The sequence below is a fragment of the Trachemys scripta genome, chromosome 2, assembly GCF_013100865.1.
Source record: "Trachemys scripta elegans isolate TJP31775 chromosome 2, CAS_Tse_1.0, whole genome shotgun sequence".
Taxonomy (NCBI): Eukaryota; Metazoa; Chordata; order Testudines; family Emydidae; genus Trachemys; species Trachemys scripta.
The window spans coordinates 54890347-54912125 of NC_048299.1; the positions used below are offsets into that span (position 1 = coordinate 54890347).

General features: G+C 40.2%; 1 protein-coding gene across 4 annotated transcripts in view; it reads right to left on the reverse strand.

Annotated features, from left to right (window-relative positions):
- Nucleotides 1-20097, reverse strand: part of SNX13 (sorting nexin 13) — a 156721-nt gene extending 136624 nt beyond the window's left edge. For 2 of the 4 annotated variants that reach the window (XM_034760567.1, XM_034760569.1), the window contains exon 1: nt 19878-20097. In XM_034760567.1, coding sequence (XP_034616458.1) covers nt 19878-19889 — 12 coding nt within the window. In that variant the 5' untranslated portion in view covers nt 19890-20097. The remainder of the gene's footprint in view (nt 1-19877) is intronic. The other 2 variants (XM_034760568.1, XM_034760566.1) reach the window with 1 other exon arrangement.
- Between the last annotated feature and the right edge of the window lie 1682 nt (nt 20098-21779).

The window sequence follows — 21779 nt, forward strand, 5'->3', positions numbered from 1 at the left end:
TTTACCATTTTCTAACATACTAAAATGTACAATTAATATAAGTCTGAAAATATTAAACTATATAATTGCTTAAATAAATGTATATAGTTATAGTCGTACCCTCGTAGGGAGCAAAAAGATAACCAATATAGTGTAAAGGCTCTGTTTAGTTGTAAACCAATGTTACAGCCACTGAGAATGCACCTCTTTAACTGAAGTACAAATGGAAAAGTTTATTAAAATTGATTTAAATCAAGACTTTCCACTTGGTGATTTAAATCAGAACGGTGAAAACAGGAAGAAAATAAGTAAAATTAATGGGGGTATAAAGAGAAAGTATTTTGAATCACACTAGCATGGGGAAAGTTTACCCACCCACTCAGCGTGGGATAATATAGTGATCCTTCCACCTCAAGGCTGAGTTCACGTCAATGGAATAAACTTGTACTGTACCTGAACTAGGGTGACCAGATAGCAAGTGTGAAAAATTGGGACGGGGGTGGGGGATAATAGGAGCCAATATAAGAAAAAGACCCAAAAATCGGGACTGTCCCTATTAAAACGGGATATCTGGTCACCGTAACCTGAACTATCCTGTATTTGGCCTTTGGATAAACAGATTACATCTATTTTGGGTTCTGCACTGAAATAGAATTCCCAAAACATAAAACTCTCAAGTAAGTATAATACTAAGGCTATTTCTACATCTCCTACACCAAAAACACAAAAAAGCCACATTTGCCAACCTTAAGCTTTGTTCTGCTTAAAAAGCAACTATATGTTTGAAACGCTACTGCTTTCATGTTGCAATAATATTGCAATTCTGTATTAATTACTTAATAGTTTATTTCACCTATATTTTTTTAGTCAGTCCCGACAGTCTGAGCCACTTAAACTTCCTCCAGCTTCCAACGTTCAATTCAGCACCAATTCATTAGGTCAGCCTTCATTTACAAGAATCATTTCTAGTAGACCAGGGGTAGGCAACCTATGGCATGCGTGCTGAAGGCGGCACACAAGCTGATTTTCAGTGACACTCACACTGCACGGGTCCTGGCCACCGGTCCAGGGGGTTCTGCATTTTAATTTAATTTTAAATGAAGCTTCTTAAACATTTTAAAAACCTAATGTACTTTACATAAAACAATAGTTTAGTTATACATTATAGACTTATAGAAAGAGACCTTCTAAAAACATTAATATGTATTACTGGCACATGAAACCTTAAATCAGAGTGAATAAATGAAGACTCGGCACACCGCTTCTGAAAGGTTGCCGACCCTGTAGTAGACTATTTGTATTCTTCTAGGTTTAAAACTTGAGTGCTAAGCTCAGTCAGAACTATAGCAGCACCAGCAATCATACAAGATGACTTACAACTGTAACAAATTTTTCTTCATAATTTAGTAGCTGTACTTCTTGAAGATTAAAAGTGGCATTGTAAAACGAATGTTGGTTACGTTTGTGTTAATGTGCCCTGAGGATGGAATGCCAATAGCAAACTAGCTCATTCCCCTATAACACACGTGCACTGCACATCTCACTTACCATTCTGCTTAGCAGCAATAGCCACCTGCTCCCTGAACCCATTTCTACAGCATACTGCCCTGTCAGTCCACACTCTCCCTGACAAGTTATTAGATATATGGATACCAGCTGGGTACAGCATATGGCCAATTCCTGGGGGGTGGAGACTGATGGTTGGCACGTCCCCTTAAACTTGAATTTTTCTAAGTTTACAGACTGTATATCTCTCCTTTAGAAAGAAAAATTTACAAAGCCATAAGAATATGGAAAAAAACATTTCTTATGTTGGCACGGCACACAAGCTGCCTAACTCCAATGCAACAACCTTGATGCTTTGCTTTTTCACAGCGTGAGCCAGATTTTATCAGAGTTTCCAGCACAACTATTGAAATGGTGATAAAGAAGCAGGTGACCAGGGAGGGGGAGACTTGACTTAACTGCTATTTGAACAGGCCAACCCAGATGATTCGGTAAAAGTTGACAAGCTGCACTACAAAAGTGAAAATCTAGTCCTCTTATTGATATCTAACATGCTGTTTACCAAATCAACAATGATGTACTTATTTCATCTAAAATATCCTATACTGCTATACACTGACAGTGATATGATGATTTATAAATTGCCTCAACAGTGTACGCTACCTGCTAGCAACAGTGTAGCTAGTACAGATGACTTCTATTGCTTTTAAGAAGGTAAACAGTCTTAGCTACTATATGCAAGTTGTTACATAAATTCCCAGGTACGAATAATTTTATCTTATTTCTACATAATGGTAGGCACAGTCAATAGTTTAATCTATGCCAACAATATACACTTTACATGCCTCAAAGGACACACAATGTATTGAGAGCTGTATCGTCCAAGGAATAAGTGGTATTTCCAATGATTATTTTGCTATAGCTTTCTTTCCTTTGGATCATAAAGAGATGACAATCTCTCTTTAAACTTAAAAAAGAAAAAGAAAAATCCTCCACCGGGGCTTACCAATCCCCATTCACTACTGATGAGCATAAAGCCTAAGCCACCTGTTTCTGTAGAATTTTAAATATCATTTAAAGTAAAATTAGGCTTCTAGGCCATAGAGTTGCAAATTTAGAATTTTAACCCAATATAACCCAGTGTTTTTCTCCACATCTGCAAGTACTCCAGTTCTTTGCAGCCAGTTACAGCTTCGCTATTTAGAATACCAGGCACTGATTTCTCCCCACACACACACCTGTGCTTCTCTTGTACCTGATGTTAAGATAGGATTGTTTGGTTTTGATGCGTTTCACAGATAGTTACAATCTATGCTATGGAAACATCCCCCACAACCACCTGTATGCCAGTCAAGTAAGCCAGCGAGAATAGTATTTAATGTTTTCATCCTCTTAAGACTTTACAATACAAAATTTCCCATTTTTTAAAAAAAAAGTTAATTAAGTTGACATGACATTTTCTTTACAAAACTCCTAAAATCTTAGAAAGTGACAGTCCCACAAAGTCAGACAGTAAATTGTGACAAGGAAGTTTACAGGGACACTGAAGTAGTATGAAGTTTCCATTCTTAGTAAAATTATGGAAATTTGAAAATTGCATATAGCACAAGAGAAGTGCATTGCCTCTTTTTTATCATATATGAAGATACAATGCTCCAGAATACCTCGTCATGTTTAATTCAGTGATTATTTATTCAAATAAAATTCTACATAAATTTGAGAATGTTAAAATATAAGACATTTCATTCTCTCTCAATTAATTTGTTGGTTTGTGATTAAGATTCTTTTAACATACAACTCTCAAACTGTTTATAAGAGGCTTCTCTTTTAAATATTAGATTGACAAATCATCAAAATCTAACGCCAGATCTACAGTTTCTTATGGCCAGAAAATATTATTGTGGATGTGAACAGAGCCCCCCATGCAAATGCTGCTACTACAATATCTTTAGTTTTTAAGATGGTAAGCTGCAAAAAGTTTATGCATGAATTACGTCTATCCCTTTAGCCAGTGTCTTGGTTTTAATTACTGGTTAACTTTATACTACGTTATGTGAAAGTCCTGTTTTATTTCTTTAGTATCCAATTTGTTTGTTACTGCAAGAAGCAATTAACAGAATTGCAACATAACTGTCAAATGAAAACTGAATTATTGAGGTATTCATTCATTATCACATCCACCTGTATAGCAGACTTAACTAGTGCTTAGTTGTGGTAACTGCAGACTTCACATCTAAAAAATATCTTCGACTTCATTAACCTACAAAAATACATTCAAGGTATAATAGTTCTATGATAGGATATTAGATGCTATGTTTTAACAGTTCAAATAATTATGTGTTCCACTACATAGATGAACAAGGGTCGAGTCCTACAAACACTTACTTTGCAGAGTAAAGTGCTTCAATGCCATTGTCTAATCATGTTAGCCAGCATGTCTTTGAAACAACTCTTAACACTTAGGATAGGCATAGTTTAACATCTTTGCAATGGTGTTATTTGGTCAAGTTGCAGCCTACATGTTAAGGGATTCGAGTCATGTTAGCTAAATCATTTTTTTTTTTAAAAAAAGCACTGCCCAACTGTATATCTTGACATACCCAGTGCAACTGACACTAGTAAACATTGTGGTTGATAATAAATGTTTGTAGGATCAGACCCTACTACAGCAGGCAAGAGGTTTTCCTCCAGAACGAAATTTATAGAATCCAAGTCAAACATAACTAAGTATTCAGTGTCTTAAATTCAAACAAAAATTGTCCAGATTATCACACTATGGAAAACTAAGTACCAGGTAGCATCTGTATGGTCACTTTTAGTACTAAGAATCCTGTCTCACTGTGGGGACTTTGTTTGCAACATTTTTTTATTTTCCTTTCCCCCCCTAAAAGTTCATTGAAAGTTCAACAGTTTACAGTAAAAGTTTATACAGCACTGTTTACGGAGGGTAATAAACCAACAAAGGGGAAGGCTTAAAAATATATTTAATAAACACCAAGCCAAACACCACGTATTCATTTAAGTCAAATGGAAATTCAGAGTACCCACAACTAAAAGACAAAGGACGCCCAGAAACAAACATAAAGCCATGACCTTCCTCACATGAATTTAAAGGGATGCAGTTAACTAAAACAAATTAAGTGAGATTTTATAGCTATTGCTAAAAATACTACATAAGATTCCTGTAGCTGAGAGAGTAAAGAAAAATACCTATTTCTTCAAAGATTACCATGTCCATATGACACCACTTTGTGCACTGTCATTTTCACTCTTTATCCTCTGTAGCCCATTACCTAGTTCAGTTTTCTATTTATACTATTCATTCACAACCCAGAGAGAAAAAGCATTTCATAGTTGTGTATTTGACTTTTCCTTCCTAAATGATGTACTGTGCACTTGTCTTCAACAAGATGAAATCAACAAAGACAAGTACAAAATACTTCACTTAGGAAGGAAAAAAAATAAAACACACAACTACAAAATGGGGAATAACTAGCTAGGTGGTAGTACTGCTGAAAAGGATCAGGGGGTTATAGTGAATCACAAATTGAATATGAATCAATGTGATGCAGCTGAGAAAAGGGCTAATCTCATTCTGGGGTATATTAAGAGTATCATCTGGAAGACATGGGGGGTAGCTCTACTCAGCATTGGTGAGGCCTCAGCTAGAGTACTGTGTCCAAGTCCAAGCACCACATTTTAGGAAAGATGTGGACAAACTGAAGAGTTGAGAAAAGAGCAACAAAAATGATAAAAGGTTTAGAAAATCTGACCTATAAGGAAAGGTTAAAAATGCTGTGCATGTTAAGTCTTGAAGACTTAATCAGGTCCCCCCTCAGTCGTCTTTTCTCAAATTTGTTAAAGGCTGTTATAAAGAGGATGCTGATCAATTGTTCTTCATGTCCACTGAAAGAAGTACAAGTAGTAATGCACTTAATCTGCAGCAAGGGAAATTTAAGTTTTTTTTTTTAATATCTGACCTAAGTACCAGGTAATTAAGCTCCAGAAAGAGGCTTTTGAGGTCCATGTTGTAGAATGAAGACTTCAACCCTCTGTGGTCATCATTCTACAACATGCCTTAGGATACAGCCCTTTTAAATATTAAATCTTATTAGAATATTTACTTTAATATTACCAATGGACTAACATCACACACTAAGTTTTAATGATGTCTGAAATCTCTGTCATTAACTCTGTCATAGTTGCAACCAGCACACATGCTATATGCATAGGACGAGAAATAATACAAGGCACCAAGAAAAAAAAAAACATTAAAAAATTGCAGAATAATGATATTCAACTGGAGAATATTGTACTATGTAAATACAAAAGACAAATTTACTGAATTCCAGTTGTCTCTGGAATTCTTACAGAGAGCATAAACAGGTGGGAGTCTGTATGTGTGTATATATATCTCCTCATTATATGTTCCATTCTATATGCATCCGAAGAAGTGGGCTGTAGTCCACGAAAGCTTATGCTCTAATAAATTTGTTAGTCTCTAAGGTGCCACAAGTACTCCTGTTCTTCTTTTTGCGGATACAGACTAACACGGCTGTTACTCTGAAAGGTAGTGTACTTATTCTCACAGTGGGTTCAGCCTTAGCTAATTTTAACATACCAATGGTGAGCTGATGTGCCAAAATTTCACACCTGGATTAGCATGACAACCAACATGAAACATAATAGTTTGTTATTTCTCACTGTATTTAGCTACTGATTTTAGATATGTATAAAAGAAACCCATTCCAATGAATAACTATGTCAAGGGCTGCTACACAGAGGATGAACAACAATTGTTCTCCACTGAAGATAGGACAAGTACAGTAGTAATGGGCTTAATCTGCATTAGGTTAGATATTAGGAAAAGTTTCTAACTATAAGGATAGTTAAGCTCTGGAATAGACTTCGAAGGGAGGTTGTGGAATCCCCATCATTGGAGGTTTTTAATAATAGTTTGGACAAACACCTGTCATGGATGGTCCAGGTTTACTTGGTCCTGCCTCAGCACAAAGAGCTGGATTCAGGGATCTCTCAAGGTCCCTTTTCCAGCCCTACATTTAAGATTTCTAGAAACTAATTCAACACAGAAGTCTGAGTCACTATATCATAGCCAGTGGGTCATCTGCAACAAGTCTGATAATGAACTTCGGAGCATTTTCTGCAGCCGATCCATGTTTGAGAGAGTCAACAGGAAGCATGGAAATGCAGACTATCCTAAAGGATGTGTAGCAACTTCAAACTTCCTGCTGAAGCTCATTTCTTTACGGCAAAAACAATGGCCTTGCTAACCTGGAATGGCCTTAAGGTACGAGCAAAAATCTTTAGCACAGCTCATTCCTTAAAACTAGAGGGATATGCTGCACAGTCCGAAATGGATGGAATTTAAAAGAATACTTTCATGACTGTGACCACAAATATATTATAATCAGAGCTTATCCTAAAACATACTCCAGTAAAGCCTTACTCCCATAATCATGGGAAAATGCAAAAGCCAAACCTGTCTGGAGCATTTCCTAAATGTCATTAAATTGTCACAAGCTCAGAAATGCTCTTAGAAAGCAAAAATTTTGAGTATAGCTTCCTTACCCACTGATGCAAAAATCTACAGTTAACCATAAACATGTGGACGTAAAATAAGGAAGTGTTTTAAGAATCTAATGACATAGCCAATATTGACGTAAAGAACTTTTAACAGAATTATCATCCAGTATTATCCATCACTTTCACTATTAACTATGAATCAACTCTAGCAAGCTATTGAACACATGTAAAAAGCACTATACCAACAGCAGTTAGGCGTGTTTCCTGAAGTAAAAAAAAGTCATCTGACAAAACTCATGTTTACATATACACAATTGGCAAGATGAAGCAACTCCTGATGATCCCCAACAATTCTCCATATCAGAAACTGCTCTCTCTTCTCAACCCATGGCATACACTTGCTTTAAGTATGACAACTACTAACCTAATCACTATGGCCTGATCCTATAACGTGTTCTGCCTGGATTGATCACTACACCTCTGCAAAACCCCATTAAGGCTCAATCTGAATGGAACAGTTGTTTGCAGCTCTTTGGGGGAAAGGGACTGTCTATTTCATATTAGCATAGTGCCTAAGTGCCTATATACACATGATGATTATGCAAAAAACAGCAACAACTTTGGGGCCTATATTTTGTCCAGTTATTTGAACTGTAGCATTGAGGTTACATTTCAACCACAATAAAAAACATGCAGCTAATTAACACAAACCATACAGGACTTGGTGTTGCCATGTGGCAACATACTTGGGAATTTTAGTCAACAGCTACAAAAAACATGAAGAAAAACAAGACAACTAATTCATAGATATCCTTCAATGCTCATATGCATGGTACAAAAAAGCTCTGAAAATTATCCTAAGCACAAAGATTTAATTACAGAAAAATGCAACTCCGCCCAACATGCCTACCCATCTATGCTACCTCACAATGCTTGGTTTTGGTGTGTATTTGCAAGTACTGAATCTTATCCATAATAAGATCACCATCATGCTATTGAAATAGTGGTCATTTTTAAACTCTCAAGTTGATCAGATGCAAGTGTAGGGTATGGGTATAGGACATATCACACATCCAAAGTTACACAGCAAACCTCTTCCTTTATATATATGTACACATTACATTGCACTTACTACACATTGTTTTGGGATTGGCTTGGTTACTCTGTAGGGACGAATCCCTGCACAGCATGCTCTGTCCATGTATAACTTACTCTTTACCTCATCTTTACATCCCGGACTTATCTTATCCATTGTTATCTTGTCCATCGTAAATGATCTTAGCTAGTACAGACATTCTGTTTCCAATCTGCTGATCCATTTACCTCCCTAATTCAGACTCCCAAGAAATGAGGCCTCACCCACTTCCAGTTACTCATGTCAACCCAGGCCTACATTCCACTGCTTTTGTTTTTCTTTTTTATATTAGCATGGGTTTCATTTGCAGTATATCTATTTTTCTGTGCTTTCTTTTTTAAGTTCATTGCCCAGCAAAACATTCCCAAGATCACAGTAGTTGTAATTATTTGAACCACCACTGATACTAGGCTTAAAGTACAAACTAGGGGGTACAAGCTTACCTCCTATGGTATAGCCCGGTATATATGGTATATATGCAATTCCACATTATAAGCTTGCACTGCCTTTAAAGCATCCTTCTATAAATTTTAACTTTGCTTTTATTACGTAGTAAAAAATGCTAAAAATATAATCTTTCATTTTCTAGAGGACATTTAGGTGTGAAAGTAAGCATAGGCCAATTAAAATAGCATTCCGTGGGTCATAACAGAAGTGGCCCTCTTCAGACACCACAGAATACTTATCACCGGCATATGCAATGTTTATTTTACAAATATGTAATATCTCAACTGTACTGTACAATTTAGAGACTGTTCCCCCAGCGTAAACCCACTTGCCAGAATCTCTCTCTAGGACATTACACCTGCACATGTAAGTGTCCCCCAGGTGCAAATGGCAGTACAAGGCTGTGGCTTTCCAGACCTTGCATTGTCTTTCAACAGTATTTGAGGAAAGAAAACAAACTTCTTCCACATCGTATGGGTTACAGTGGTTTCACATTTAACTTCATGGTACCAGACCCTTGTTAATTTTCCTATCTTGCACCAACTGGCATTATCGCTCTTATACCAAAGTTTTAACTTTTCCGTGGTGATAAAAGGCAAGTTTTTTTGCTTCATGTACCTTGGCCACTTTTACTTTGTATAGCATGCATCTCCCACATACTACATGATATTCCTATTAGAACATATTGACTTAATGTTGCCATGAGGAGAGATAAATAAGACTGGGACTTTTCAGCTAGGAAAAGAGACCACTAACAGGGGATATGATAGAGGTCTATAAAATCATGATTGGTGTGGAGAAAGTAAATAAGGAAGTGTTATTTACTCCTCAGAACACAAGAACTAGGGGGTAACCAAATGAAATTAATAGGCAGCAAATTTAAAACAAACAAAAGGAAGTGTTTTTTTCACAGAACACACAGTCAACCTGTGGCACTCCTTGCCAGAGGATGTTGTGAAGGCCAACACTATAACAGAGTTCAAAAAAGAACTAGGTAAGTTCATGAAGGATAGGCCCATCAATGGATACTAGCCAGCATGGGCAGGGTTGGTGTCCCTAGCCTCTATTTGGCAGAAGCTAGGAATGGGTGACAGGGGATGGATCACTTGATAATTACCTGTTCTGTTCATTCCCTCAGGGGCACCTGGCATTAGCCACTGTTACAAGACTGGATACTGGGCTAGTCGGACCTTGGTTTGACCAAGTACGGCCGTTATGTTATGTTAATGTTATACTTTTTTAAAACAATTACACTGTTATGTTTATTATATGCCGTTAACAAGCTTTATTAATGAGTTCTTGGTTTTGCTCATTCAATGGATGCACTACTTTTGTCGCTATCTTCTGTTGAAATGCTTGGTTATGTTCCCAGAGCATTTCTATGTCAGTTTGGTTTTAAACAGTTTCGTTTTATGCCAGTCCTATTAAGTTTCTTTTAATGTATCCACTCCCCAACTCTACCAGTCTTATGCATTTTTAAACATTTTGGTTTAGAAAGTTTTTTTTAAAACAGTTTTAAATTATATTTTACTAAATTTTAGTGGGCACAATTTTTTAGGTAAGTGCAGACTGGTAAAATTTAATAACAGTGACCAAAAAACAGAACATTTTTGTGCAATATTTCCCCCTTATCTTAGCTCCTAAAGACATTCTGTTTCCAGCCTGCTGATCCATTTAACTCCCTAATCTTGTCCCCCCAAAAAAATAAGGCTTCACCCATGTCCAGTTACTCATGTCAAGCCAGGCCTACATCTACCAGCAATTTATAACCCAATCATGATGTCAAACTTCAAAGCCTTCTTTGGAAAACCTGGTCTTCAACTTTTCATAGCTGCAAATCAAGGAATAGACAAAAGAAATTAAACCAGTCTGTACATTAAACTTGCTCCTGAATATTTCTGAATCGAGCTAGTATTATAGCAGTGCGGTAGTAAACGGCAACATATTCATAAAGGTGATTATTTAAAAGCAAGTTAATAGGCAATAAGGCTGGTTGCTTGACATAGCAAAAAATGGCTGACGGTAAATATTGCAAAAACACACATTTATGGGGAAAAGTCCCACAGTAATTATTTTCAGTTCAATATCAGTTATTTCACAATAAATATGTAAAGCCATCAAAATACCAGGGTCAAAATCCTATACTCCATTACACAGAAGCCAACTATAAATGACCCTAAGACTTTTCAGATTTATGGAAGAAAAGTTGTAGTTTTGCAATGACAGTCCTTTTTTAATCATATTTGAGAATTGATAAAACTACAGTGCTTCCCTAACTTTGGCATTTCTTGATCTGAACACTTAATTTTGCAAGCTTAACATTTACCTAATATAGTGTAATATAGGGACTTCTGAGGTTTGTTTATTTTTTAAAGACAAATTCACATAAAAATGAGATTCACTCCCTTAGATACAGTAAAGTTGGCTTTAAAGAATATTCTGGAAGTTTGGGCTTGTTGTGATGGGAACTCTCTCACATACTTAGGAGGTCCACAAAAGTCCCTTTCTACTTTCAAGATACATAACTGGGAATGGTGCATTGCTCTATTGTGAAACTTTCAAGGTGCTTCAGAGCAGGAGTTCTGCTAGATCCCTTTGCACCTCCAGTACACTTTTACCTAAATAACTAAGGGCTTCACTTTAGTTTAATTCACTTAGGTCTGGAGTCGGCAACCTTTCAGAAGTGGTGTGCCGAGTCTTCATTTATTCACTCTGATTTAAGGTTTCGCGTGCCAGTAATACATTTTAACCTTTTTAGAAGGTCTCTTCCTATAAGTCTATAATATATAACTAAACTATTGTTGTATGTAAAGTAAATAAGGTTTTTAAAATGTTTAAGAAGCTTCATTTAAAATTAAATTAAAATGCAGAGCCCCCTGGACTGGTGGCCAGGACCCGGGCAGCGTGAGTGCCACTGAAAATCAGCTCGAGTGCCACCTTTGGCACACGTGCCATAGGTTGCCTACCCCTGATTAGGGCTTGCCTACACTGGCAACGCTTTAACGTGGCTTGTGCTCTCCCAGCACTCTAAAAAAAAAAAAAACCACCTCCACGAGATGCGTAGCTCCCAGCGCTGGTGCACTGTCTACACTGGCGCTTTACAGCGCTGAAACTTGCTGTGCTTAGGGGGGTGTTTTTTCACACACCCGAGCGAGAAAGTTGCAGCGTTGTAAAGTGCCAGTGTAGACAAGCCCTTAGTGAACTAAGACCTTTACTTCTAAATGAGATCATCCACTCAGGAGTTTAATGTACTTTAACAAATACACTTTGAAGTCACATCTTTAGGCCTGGTCTATACTTAAATTTTAAGTTGACATAGCTATTGTGCTTAGGTGTATGAAAAATCCACACCTCTGAGCACCATAGTGATGCTGACCTAACCCCTGGTGTACACGCAACTAGGTCAACAGAAGAATGCTTCCATTGACCTAGCTACCATCGCTCAGGGAGGTGATGTTCTTACAGCGATGGAAAAGCCAGTTCCATCACTGTACTTCACTACAGAGATATTCCAGCATAGCTAAGGCACCCTAACAATGCCACTATAGTCCCATAGCGTAGATATTGCTTTAGTTAATTTGGCTTAACTTCCTGTGTAGATAAACCCTAAGGGTATACCTACACTCCAATGCAAGCCCAGGGTTAGAAGAATAGCAGCTACACTCATTTGTAACCCCAAGTATCGTTGAACCTTTGGTCCCTACCTGGGATTCTATCATAGACTTCCATAACTGCATACTTCACAAGCTTAGTAAGAAATCTTGTGCAAAATGTGAAGCACACAAGGAAGCATGCAATTTTCAAAGTGTCATAATTCAGTCAAATCAAACCTAATCTTCGCCAGAACACTTCTCAAAAAGCATTATTTTCAACCACGTTTCAATTTTCTATGCCCAGGTGTTTAGCTGAAAAGCTGTTCAAAAATTATTTATCAAGAATTTGTAACGTCAAACCCCACATACGCCCACACACTTTTCACAACTGAATAAACAGCTCATCTGTTTTTGCACAAACTTTAAATAAAGGATCCCTTTTTGGCAGAATCCAAGCCTGGAAAATTTCATCCTGAAATAATGAAGAGTTTCAGAAAGTTGTAAGAAACTATAAAGGAGACTGGAATGGAAACCACTGAATAATAATAATATAATATATGGAGATATACCTATCTCATAAAACCAGAAGGGACCCCAAAAGGTCATCAAATCCAGCCCCCTGCCTTCACTAGCAGGACCAAATACTGATTTTGCCCCAGACTCCTAAGTGGCCCCCTCAAGAATTGAACTCACAACCCTGGATTTAGCAGGCCAATGCTCAAACCACTGAGCTATCCCTCCACCTGAAGTACTCAAACTGTCAATACGTACAAGCTTAATTGGGACTGCTATACTGAATAAAGTTAAGACAACGGGGCTACTCACAGTACAGAAATTCAAACATATGCAAGTCTTTGCAGGATTTGGAGCCACTCTAGTTACTGCTGCTCTCACTAGAGCACTTACAAATTATATAGTGCTTTGCAAATATTAAATACATTTTAAGATATCTGCAGCGCAGATTTAATAGAAGGAAAAAAATGAGCTACCGCATTTAAGTCTACACCTAGATTCCAAGACTAGAAAGGAACATTGTGATAATCTTGTCTGGCCTCCTGTATAACACAGGCCATAGAACTTTCCGAAAATAATTCCTACAACATAGCTTTTAGAAAAGCATCCAATCTTGATTTAAAATTACCAGTGATGAAGAATCCACCACAACCCATGGTAAGTTGTTCCAAAGGTTAATTACTCTCGCTGTTAAAAATGTATGCCTTATTTTCAGTCTGATTGTGTCTAGCTTCAATTTCCAGCCATTGGATTGTTATAGCTTTCTCTGCCAGATTCAAGAGCCAATTATTAAATATTTTACACTGTAATCAAGTCACCCCTTAACTTTCTCTTTAATAAGATAAATAGATTGAGCTCCATGACTCTTACTATAAGGCAGTAGTCTCCAAAGTGGGGTGCACAAGAGGATCCTTCGGGGTGTGCGGCAGTTTGGGCAACTTTTTTTTTTTGCTTGGGGCGGCAAAAATGGTAGAGCTGGCCCTGCGGCGCGGTAGGGAGTGCGTGCTCAAAAAAAGTTCGGAGACCACTGCTATAAGGCATGAAGTATCAAAGGTGTAGCCGTGTTAGTCTGGATCTGTAAAAAGCGACAAAGAGTCCTATGACATCTTATAGACTAACAGCCGTATTAGAACATTCGAAGAAGTGGGTATTCACCCACAAAAGCTTATGCTCTAATACGTCTGTTAGTCTATAACAGCGGTCAGCAACCTTTCAGAAGTGGTGTGCCGAGTCTTCATTTATTCACTACGATTTAAGGTTTCGCGTGCCAGTAATACATTTTAACCTTTCTAGAAGGTCTCTTCCTATAAGTCTATAATATATAACTAAACTATTGTTGTATGTAAAGTAAATAAGGTTTTTAAAATGTTTAAGCAGCTTCATTTAAAATTAAATTAAAATGCAGAGCCCCCCGGACCGGTGGCCAGGACCCAGGCAGTGAAAGCGCCGCTGAAAATCAGCTCACGTGCCGAAGGCGGCACGTGTGCCATAGGTTGCCTACTCCTGGCCTATAAGGTGCCACAGGACTCTGTCGCTTTTTACAGATCCAGACTAACATGGCTACCCCTTGATACTTGACACCATGCAAGGCACTGCATTTAGCCGTATGGAGTGGAAATCCATCAACCTCATGAAGAAACTTGCTTTTTTTGACAAAGTGGGTATTCACCCATGAAAGCTTATGCTCCAATACGTCTGTTAGTCTATAAAGTGCCACAGGACTCTGTCACTATAAGGCATGTGTTCTAATCCTTTAACTGTTCTCTTGACTCCTCTCTGAACCCTTTCCAATTTATCAATATCCTTCTTGAATTGTGGACATCAGAACTGGTCACAGTATTCCAGTAGCAGTCGAACCAATGGCACATATAACCTCTCTACTCCTACTCAATATTCCCTTTTATGCATCCAAGGATCTCAATAGCCCTTTTGGCCACGGTGTCACACTGGGAGCTCATCTTCAACTGATTATCCACCATGACCACAAATCTTTTTCAGAGTCTGCTGGCACAGTTGAGAGCAACTGCACCTGTATTTTCCCCTCAGTGGACCAGCCAGGTCACCCACTCTCAGGCTTCCAGCTCCGCAGCTGTTGCCTCTCGAGTGGAGACACGCATTCCTCTCCCTTGTCACCAGGCTATTTCCAGGCTGCCCAGTTCCCTCCTTCACCATGTATTTCCCAGCACAGGTTTCCCAGAGATGCGTGCTTGCTTTCTCTTCAGAGACTGTTAGCACTTGTACTCACTACAGTGATAAGGTAACCACACAGCACTTCCTAGGAAAGCCGATTTTATTAAGTTAAAAAGCATTACCGAGAAAACATATTAAAAACGTTAAAAGAATGTGCATGCATGCTAATAAGCTTACCAGAATTAACCCCAACCCTAAAAGACTGGCAGGAGCTAGGATAACCATATTTCCCAAAGGGAAAATGGGATATCGCACAGTGCTGGTCCGATGGCACCCTCCCACCCCACATGTAGCTGGTCCGAGCTCTGCTTCCCGCGGCCCCCCCGCCCCACACACACACACACGCCGCCCTAAGGCCGGGACTGGCATCGTTGCTTACCTGAGCCCTGCCTCTCCCCCTGCATGGGGCTGACATGGCTGCTCATCCCCCTCCTGCATATTCCACCACAGCGCACTCCACTTTTGTGTTAAAATAAAATACACAAAAAAAAAAGTGGGCATTTGTCCCATTTGCTCTTGCCAACTGATCAAGTCAGCAAGAGCAAACAGGACAAAAACCGACTTCTGCCAAAAAAGTGGCGACAGCCCAGGACAGGGCTTAAAAAAGGAACTGTCCACGGCAAAAGGGCCCATATGGTCACCCTAGCAGGAGCTAGTCCTTCAACTCCCCTATCTAATGGGATTCCTTGCAGTTACCACTTCATCACAGATTCAGCTGAAAACAAGCACTCAATCTCCTGAGTATCAGTAGGCCCAGTCCTCCAAACCTACCCTAAGCACTGTGGTCTTTTGTGGATAAGAGGTCCTGCCTGATCAGGAAGAAGGCCATGAACAAGTTTAAATCCAGGCTATTTATCCAAAAACGCTTTCGGTGTCTGTTGGTCCCTGGATAATCCAGTTTGAACTAGTATATGCATACCTTTCAGGAAGTGTGGAGCAGATGTAGAGGGCTCTTGTCTGAAGATATTACCACATCTCCCCTTAATCTCCCCCTGCTGTTCTTTTTAGCTTTCCATGGAAATACATACAATTGCACTACAACACAGACCATTGCATTTTTAATAATTCAGCATAGTTAACTCAGGATACTGCAGGAAGTTGTCAGTCTGCCACAACTGTTTCTATGGATAGAGTTTCCCCATCTTGTAAGTATGGCCTACATTCTTTGTTCCTGGATGTAAATATTTAGATGTAGTAGTATTAAAACACATATGGTTTTGTTGTACCCAGTTTACCAAGTAATCGAAATTGCTCTGTATCAGTGACCTGTCCTCTTCATTGCTTACCATTCCCCCAATTTTTGTGTCATCTGCAAACTTCATCAGTAATTATTTTGTTTTCTTCCAGGTTATTAATAAAAATGTGAAATAGCAGAGGGCCAATAACCAAACCCTGTGGCATTCCACTAAAAACACCCATTCTATGATGATTTCCCATTTACAATTAAATTTTGAGGCCTACCAGTTAGCCAATTTTCAATCCATTTAATGTGTGCCATGTTAATTTTATATCTTTCTAGGGTTTTTTTTAATCAAAATGAGATGCAGTATCAAGTTAAATACCTTACAGAAGCATGACTATATTTGTCATTACTAGGCCAAACTATACAGAATATTTGTTTTCCCAAAAGAAAAGGCATATGGGTACATGACTGTCTAAATAGCATCCACATTAAACACATTTTATAAAGCAGAATCTAGTGTCTGCTTAAAAAGAGATACTACACTTGATCTTAACTATACTTGGGCCACAAAGAATCATATTTTTAGAGTAGCATCTATAAAAAGCATCATGAGTGTAGCAATATAATGCCGGAAATGTTAAGGAAACAAAAAAGCAACACTAACAATAATTTAAAGTGGGTCTGTTTGGGGAAAGTAGTGGGGAGAAGAGGGTGCTCACTGACACGCTGATAGTTTTCTATTATTCTTATAAGTATTATTTAAGAACATGAGTATATGAATGCAAATTGAGTCTTAAAAGTATTTTTATTATTTTGATTCAATGTAAGTAACTATGGACTATTGAAATTGAAGGAGGAATGATGCTTCTACAAAAAAAAAAAAAAAATCAACCGAAGGTCAAGATGAATTATCTACATAGCACTTACAAACATCTCCTCTGACCCCAACATCAAGTCATATGTTTGGTTCAAAGGTTATGTTTTGTTTACTTAGCAAAATAATTTATACTTTTTAATTTTACATACAAACTTCACTTAAGGTGAGCTTCCCTTAAAGTTCCCAGTTTTTGATACCACCTGAAAATTTTAGGGAGTTTCTTTTGGCAAATAAAAAGGCACAAAACATTGCTGTCACTTACTGATTTCCTCTCCAGTTAGATGTCTGCAGCAATGGCCTCTTTATGAAACTGATTATGAGCAGCATGAAGCAGCCAGTGGGGAAACCTGGAGCTGTATGAATCTCTTTTAATATATAGTATTTGTGAATAACTCTTTTGCTGGTAGGATTTTAATCAGTAAATCAAATTTAAACCCGAAGCTTGAAAAACTGATAATCTTTATTCGTTTTGGGTAACATTCTTCACTTCACAACTCAAACTGGAAAATATTATAAGCAACTATTAGTATGAATTCTGATGATGTACCTTAAAATATCACCAAGAGATATCACAAAAATCAACAGAACAAGTTTCAACCTCAAAGCAGCTCACTGCTATTATAGGAACTCCTCAGTAAATCCTTTTAGATATAAAGCCCCTTGGATATAAGAGCATGCTAAATATGAATTTGGTACTAATCCTTCACCCAAGATTGTTAAAATCTGTGCTAATTTAAATTAAATACAATCTGAGGTGATATGGTTTTACTGCTGAAATACTGCACATAACGTATTACATATACACATCACTTATTGACCATTACTCACAGTAGTCCATTTACTCCAAACAAAATACCACCAAATAGTTCATGTTCAAACTAGGATTTTTATTTTACATGTATTATTTAGTCTGCAAGTTCTTGTCCTGTCACATTAACATGGACACGTCCCACAAATACTGCACTGCACCTTCCCCACCCAGGAACTTACATTTCAATGAGATAAAAGGATATGCAAATCAGAAGCTTAAAATGTCTGTTTGCCTTCATGACCAATAAAAATCAGATGTTTCAGGTGTCAAAAGGCAGCGTCACTTTCCTTTATACCATTTTCCCTCACACACAAGAACATGTGACAAAATTTAACTATATATTGTTTAGAGAAATTAGCCTCTATCCCAGGGGCCTCAAACATGTGGCCTGTGGAGTTATTTGCTGTGGCTCACCAAGCTCCCCACGCCGCCCCCCCCCAAAGTTATTTCTTGGAGCGCCAAGCTCCCCTCACCCGCTGCCCCCCAGCGCGCCACATCCCCGCTCCTCTGCCTACCTCCAGGCGCGTCCCACTGCCAAACAGTGGTTTTGTGGCACTTAGTGCTTTCTAGGAGGGAGGGGGGAGGAGCGGGGAGCCACGCGCTCAGGGGAGGAGACAGAGAAGAGGCGGGGATTTGGGGACGGGGTTGGAATAGGGGCGGGGAAGGGGTGGGAAGAGGCGGGGCCTTATGGAAGAGGTGGAGTGGAGGCAGGAGGGCGGGCGGGGGGAAGACACCTTTATATGAAAAGGTGTCAGTGATGCAGCCCTCGGGCCAACATACTAGACCTCATACAGCCCTCGTGGTGATTTGAGTTTGAGATTCCTGATCTATCCCTTCTTTGCAGGTAGGTGTACTTAAATGACAGACTAGAATATGAACAGGGACTATGGAGAGGGATCATGCCTTATAAATGTTTGTACACTAAGCACATTGCTGGCATTCAGATAATCAATAATCCTTTAAAGAAAGGAAACTTACAAACATATGAAACCTATATCACTTAAAGCATTTGATAAACTATGCCAGACATCAGATTGCACTCCCAGCCTCCTGATGCAGCTGTCATATCTTTTCTGTGTTTTATACAAACACCAAGCACACTAATGACACTCAGGGCTTGCCTGCACTTAAAACTCTACAGCAGCATGGCACCACAGTAGCACTTCACCATAGACACTACCTACACATCAGCATAGGTAATCCACCTTTCTGCAAGGTGGCAGTTAGGTGATGGAAGAATTCTTCCGTTGACCTAGCACTGTCTACATGGGATTTAGAGTGGTTTAACTATGCTGCTTAGGGATATGGATTTTTCACATCCTGAGCAACATAGTTACGCTGACCCAATTTTCTAGTGTAGTCCGGACATCAGATACTTTGGATTTACATTATACTTTACGTGCTATAAAAAACATTACCTTAAGCGTCAAAACATACTTGTAAGGAAGGCAAAACTCCCCAAATTGTCACGGGGAAACTGAGGCAGAGAAGTTACAGGAAGTGCCTACAGCCATACACCAAGGCAACAGCAGAGCAGGATTGGAACCCAGGAATTCCTGCTTCTCAGCCCATTACCACAATCAGCCTCGATGTCCAATTAATAAATACAAACGTAATTAAGGCAAAACGTGTACTAAGCACACAGTGCACCAGGGATCCAACACACGGTGCTTAACAGAGGTGGGGTCCTATTGAAGCTGAAGGCCAATCGTGTGGGGCTGGGGGAGGCACTTCGATCTCTGGACAGACTAGGCTGAGGGATCTCGGCCTCTTGAATGACTAACGCCCAAGCAGGGGCGACTGCACTTCATAACAACACAACACCCCAGCCCAGAGCGGGGCCGGCCCAGCGGCTCCTCCGTCCCCCAGCCGGAAGGGACTAATCGCCGTTACTGGTTACCGAGGTGATTAACGATGGTGACGGGCTGAGGGGGCCCAGCTCCTGTGCCGGGCAGCGCAAGCGGACGGGAGCCGCTGTCTGGGATGGGCTCTCAGCCCAGTCCGGGGCTGGGGGGCGTGAAGGGGGCCAGGCCCCGGGGAGACCCGCACAGCGGGAGCTGGGGAGGGGGCTGCTCCCCCCGGCCTCGGTGGGCTCTTACCTCTGCTAACATTATTGCCCCGCTGCGGACTCCCCCGGCTCTAGCCCCGCTGCATGGTGCCCGCAGCAGCCCGGGAAAGACTCCCCCGCTCCGCTGCGCGGCGGGCGCTGCCGGCTCCCTGCCGCCCTCCTCAGCGGCCGTTTGCTGCCCTCAGCCTCGCCGCTGCCTCCGCAGCTCGGTCCGGAGCGGCCGCCATCTTGGGAGGGCTACGTGAGCCGCCGCCGCCGGCGCGCCCGCCCATTGGGGCCGCAGGATGCGGAGACAGGGAGCCGCCCCCACCTGGCCTATCTCCGTCCCGGGCCTGGCTCTGCGCTCCCCACCTGGGCATGGGCGCGACGTGACTAGAGCAGCAGCCACCATAGGGGCCGCTCCCGTGCGGGGCAGCCTGGGCTAGTCGGGCAGGGCAATGGCCAGCGGCTCTGAGGCAGCAGCAGTAGCCGGGGAACTTAGGACCCAGCTTGGAGCCAGGGCCTGCGCTGGGAAATGCACCTCCGTGAGCAGCGCCGTGTTCGCCCCAGCCCAGCCCAGCCCAGGGGTTGATTACAAACAACTTGGTGGATGATGATGGTATATGGGGGGGTCTTGAAAAGTCCCACGTGTCAGCAGCTGGTTGGGGGCGGGAATGGTTTGATGGGGGGCTTGCTCTCGCTCCAGAAAGTGGGTCTTTGTTTTACTAGCTGGTTCCTTTTGGGTTTGGTCCTGTTCCTGCTGAATTTCGCTTGCTCGCTTAACTCACTGCTGTCTACAGGTGCAGCTGGATCTGAGAAAAGCCTAGGTCAGGAGAACAGATCTCCTATGGGGTTAACTGCTCCCTGGCATCAGTTTTTAGGGCAGCAAGTATTTTCTTAGATGATCAGCACACGTCGGGAAGCGGGGAGTAAATTGTGTAAAACTTTCGCAGATTTTGCTGCACTATTAGAAAAGCAGAAATATAAATGTATAAAAGTATTGATATCTTGCTCATGCAAAAATACACACGTGCTTAACTTGGCCCATGTTAATAGTTCCACGGAAGTCTGTAGGAGTGATCCCCAGTTCCGTGCATCAGTCTTTGCAGGATCAGGATCTTAAATTTCAAACAAAGACAGCATGTCCCTGCTTCCAGGGGAATCTGTCTAGACAGTTCAGTATTCGTCCAGTTTTATATGATCTAAAATTAAATTATTAAAACATTCAGTTTGTACTGAAAGCAAAACTCCATGATCCCTGGCAGATCTCAGGTCTATGAAATTAGGCATGGGTAAATAAAGTGTAGGGGGGAGTGGATAAAGGCTTATTGCATCACAGGTCTCATATGAGGTGCATGAAGGGAGAAGTAGTAGTAGAAGTTAGTTGGAAGGGAAAGCCTGGAACCAGAAATGGAAGAGCTCAGGGGACTTTATATTTGGTCTAGTTTGGACTTGGGAAGGGGAGGAGACCTGTTTTCTTTATAGTAGAGGGGTGAGTGGGTAACGGAGAACTCCCCTAGGACTACTGAGTACTAGAAGTTTGTTAACCTATCTGCTGCTTACATTAAGGTTTACTAATAGGGTGTTGTCAACTCTTGCAAGTTTTATCATGAATCTTATGATAATTATTTTTGCCCTAAAGCCCCAGTTCCTGGAATCGTGTGAATTTCAGCTTTCATTAAAAAAAAAAATCTAGTCCTCACGGCTGCAGAGAAAAGCTTGAAAAGGTGAACCCTAAAAGTTAAAAACTGGAATGCAAATTAAAAACCCAAAATGTTTTATTGATTTTTTAAATCATTATTGAAGCCACATTTCATGATTTTTGAATGCTTGGGCTTGGCAAATACTGTTAATACCTTCTCTGAGTGGATACCTAAGAGAAGCCCAAAACATTAGTAAACAAGATGGTTGTTAACAGTAACATAGGATGTAATAGTCTACTTTATAGCTATTA